The 3,238-nt window shown below is 45.7% G+C and overlaps 1 protein-coding gene across 3 annotated transcripts in view; it reads left to right on the plus strand.

The window, feature by feature from the left end:
• The first annotated feature begins 621 nt into the window (after positions 1–621).
• Positions 622–3,238, plus strand: part of Smc5 (structural maintenance of chromosomes 5) — a 69,655-nt gene continuing 67,038 nt past the window's right edge. For all 3 annotated transcript variants that reach the window (XM_055613943.1, XM_055613944.1, XM_055613945.1), the window contains exon 1: positions 622–864. In XM_055613943.1, coding sequence (XP_055469918.1) covers positions 680–864 — 185 coding nt within the window. In that variant the 5' untranslated portion in view covers positions 622–679. The remainder of the gene's footprint in view (positions 865–3,238) is intronic.

The raw sequence follows: 3,238 nt of genomic DNA on the forward strand, positions 1-3,238 counted from the left end.
TAGACCGTATAGTGAGTGGTAGGCCATCCAGAGTTATATAGAGAGTGCGTCTAAAAAAAAAAAAAAAAAAAAGTTGGGGGGAAGGGTGTGTGTGTGTGTGTGTGTGTGTGTGTGTGTGTGGAAGTGTGAGTGGCCAGGTAACCATTAAGTGCAATCTTCCCAAATTTGAGATCTCCAGAGGGCTACTAAGTGCCATGCTTTAAACAACAAGCACAGGGCCAACGGGATCTTTTGGAGAAGGGGAATTGATTTGAGCACCAGGGAAAGAAACCGCAATGTAGAACCAGAGACAGGTTTGGCCCTGGGTTCCAGGGAGGAACAGTCGCAAACTCGCATATGGCCCAAGCACGGGAAGCGAAGGGGCAGGTTTAAAAATAGTAAGTGCAATTCATATATTGCTCTGAAGAAAATCCTGAAACGTACGGAAATTGGTCCTCGAGTCACACATAGCGTCTTCCAGTCGCAACTCTCGGATAAGGATCTTGGGCCTCCTAGGCCACGGTCAGCTGTAGGCGAGGAGGGGCGGAGCCTCGGCTTGGCCGGGGAGAACTGCGCAGGCGCCGTGCGGCCGCGGGGCGGGGTCAGGCGGGGGTCAGTTAGCGCGGGAGCTCGGCGCGGTGGCTCCTGGGCTACAGCTGGTCGGGAACGGAAGCCGCTGCGGGACTGCGAGGAAGCTGGGATGGCGACTCCAAGCGGGAAGGCTGCCATCCCGAACCCCCAGGCTTCCAAGAGGGCTCTCCCGAGGGATGCGTCCTCCGAGGTCCCGAGCAAGAGAAAGAACTCGAACCCGACGTCGACGCTGCCACGGCCTTCCGAGCCCTTCGTGGAGGGCTCAATCGTCCGCATCGCCATGGAGAACTTCCTGTGAGTGGCTGCAGGCCGAGCCTGGGCGGGAGCAAGTGGCCTGCAGGCCCAAGGCCGTGGGGTGTACCCGGCGGTGGGGAACTCCTGCCAGCCTTCCCCTACCTAGGCCTTGGAGACTGGCCGTGTTGGCTACAGTAGACTTGTCGCCTGATCTATTTATTTATTTATTTTTAGTCCACCCGCCAGTGGTTTTGGAAGGCGTCGGATGCGGTCAGTGGGTATACTAAGGGGACAGCTTTCTAGTATAGCTGGACGTTGCGATCCCCATGGTACTTGTGCACTTCACAAAACTCAGGAGGCAACAGTTACAGCGGATTGGCAGATTTTGAAAGTGTGTACATTTTCCGAGTGGGCAGATGAGCTGATTGGTAATGGGTGTTGATCGGAGGTTAGAGTGTACCAGAGAATCGTGTTCCCAGTTTTTGTACCTCCTTGTAGACTCTTGCCCCCTCAAATTCCCCTTCCTGCCCCCACCCCAACTATATGAGTCGATTCTAAGTGTTACCAAAAATATCGTCTGTTTAGCGTCCTAGAGTTATTCTTTCGAGACATTTTTTAAGTGTCGGTTTGAATAAGAGTTACAGAACTGTAGTAACAATTTCATTTTTTTTTTCAAGCACTTCTGTAGCAGGGATACATCTGTTTTTATTGACACATCGTTTCTGCTTCTTTCGATATAAGCGCAAAGCTTTTTTGTTTTTGTTTTAAACAGTTTTTTGCCCAGATTCTATTAGATTCTATTAGCCGAATTGCTATTTGAATCCAGATCAGGTAAGGTAAATGTACTCAAGTGAGGTATCCGCTGTAACTTATCTGCACAGGGTTTTATGGGAGGCACAAAGGCTGAAAAGACCAATTTCATCCAGAAATTACCAGAGCTTTGTGAAGAAAATATTAAAATCTGAAAAGAAGAGAAGATGATTGCCTGAAAGGCAGTTTGTAATGTTTAGTGAGTGATCTAACATAGGATGTAAGAACACTTGTGGATACAGGTTGGAAGCCGTTGGCTCGCCTTGCTGTTACTGTGCTGAGAAACTCCAGATTCGTCCTGCAGGCAGTCAGAAACTTGGAGGAAAAGGGTATTTGAGAAGGTCTGCATACATTGTGAGGCATGAGAGTAGAGGATCATGCTAGGTCTTCCCAAGTCTCCTTGTCTTCTAAGTGCTCCGGTCTTATTTAAGAGAGAGTGGTGTGGGGAGAATAAATAATGAATGCAGTTGAGCGTCTGTGTCTTGAACTTTCCTGTGGGATATCTAAGAGAAATGTCTTCTAGCTGGGTTTATAAAGAGCTGGAACACTTTGGAAAGTGTGACTGAATCACAGGCTTTCAAGTCATATGTGTAGGTGATTGTTGATGTTGCAGAAGTCATTGAAATTACGCAAAAGGAAATTTAAATTGGAGGAATAAAAAATGTTTATCCTAAGAGTGAGAGAAGATGAGCTCAGATCCAGTTGTGCAGGACGGTAAGATGAGATTCATGGGAGACTGTTGTCAGAGAAGCGTAGTTAAAATAGTATTAAAGTATCTGCTCCTGTGAACTTGTAATGAGACTGAAGCCTCCTTCATTTAGCAATTTGGAAAATGTTGTCCCTTTGATAAAGCAAACTTTGTAGACCAAGGAAGAATGAGAAAGAAAAGCTTGGACAAAAGAGCAAAAGGAAAAAGTAGTTGGGAAATGCAGAGTTGGGTATGTTTTTATTATTTTAATAATAAGACTTTAGATTTGGGGAATATATTTGGGTTTTCTAGAGGAACAGAACTTACAGAATGCATCTATATCCATATATAGAAAGGGCATTTATTAGAGGGGGTTACATGATTTGGTCCAGCTAGTCCAACAATGGCTGTCTACCATAATGCCTCCTAGAATCCAGTATTCAGTCCATGAGGCTGATGTCTCAGCTGCTTTCAGAATCCCAAAGAAGTAAGCTCTAATGCCAATGAAGGAGTGGACTTGCCAGTGAGAGTGAGAGCAAGCAGGTAAAGAGAACAAGCTTCCTTCTGTGTCGTTTATATAGGCTACCAGCAGAGTGTGGCCCAGATTAAAGGTGGATCTTCCCACTTAAAATAGTTAAGGAAAAAAAAAATCCCTCATGGGTGTATCCAGCTGCTGTCATTTAATTAATTGCAGATGTAGTCAAGTTAACAATCAAGAATGGCCATCACAGAGTGAGGCCGAGAGATGTAACAAGGAAACAGGGAGTTTTAGAGAATATAAATGGCCTACAACTAGAACAGGAGTGTTCTCTGAGGGAACTAGGACAATTGGAGTTGAGAGTGGAGAGAGAGTTCTGAGAGTTCTAGGTAAAGGAAGCACAAATTAGTCAGATAGATAGATAGATAGATAGATAGATAGATAGATAGATAGATAGA

Source organism: Psammomys obesus, unplaced genomic scaffold, assembly GCF_907164565.1.
Source record: "Psammomys obesus unplaced genomic scaffold, mPsaObe1.curated_primary_1811, whole genome shotgun sequence".
Classification (NCBI taxonomy): domain Eukaryota; kingdom Metazoa; phylum Chordata; class Mammalia; order Rodentia; family Muridae; genus Psammomys; species Psammomys obesus.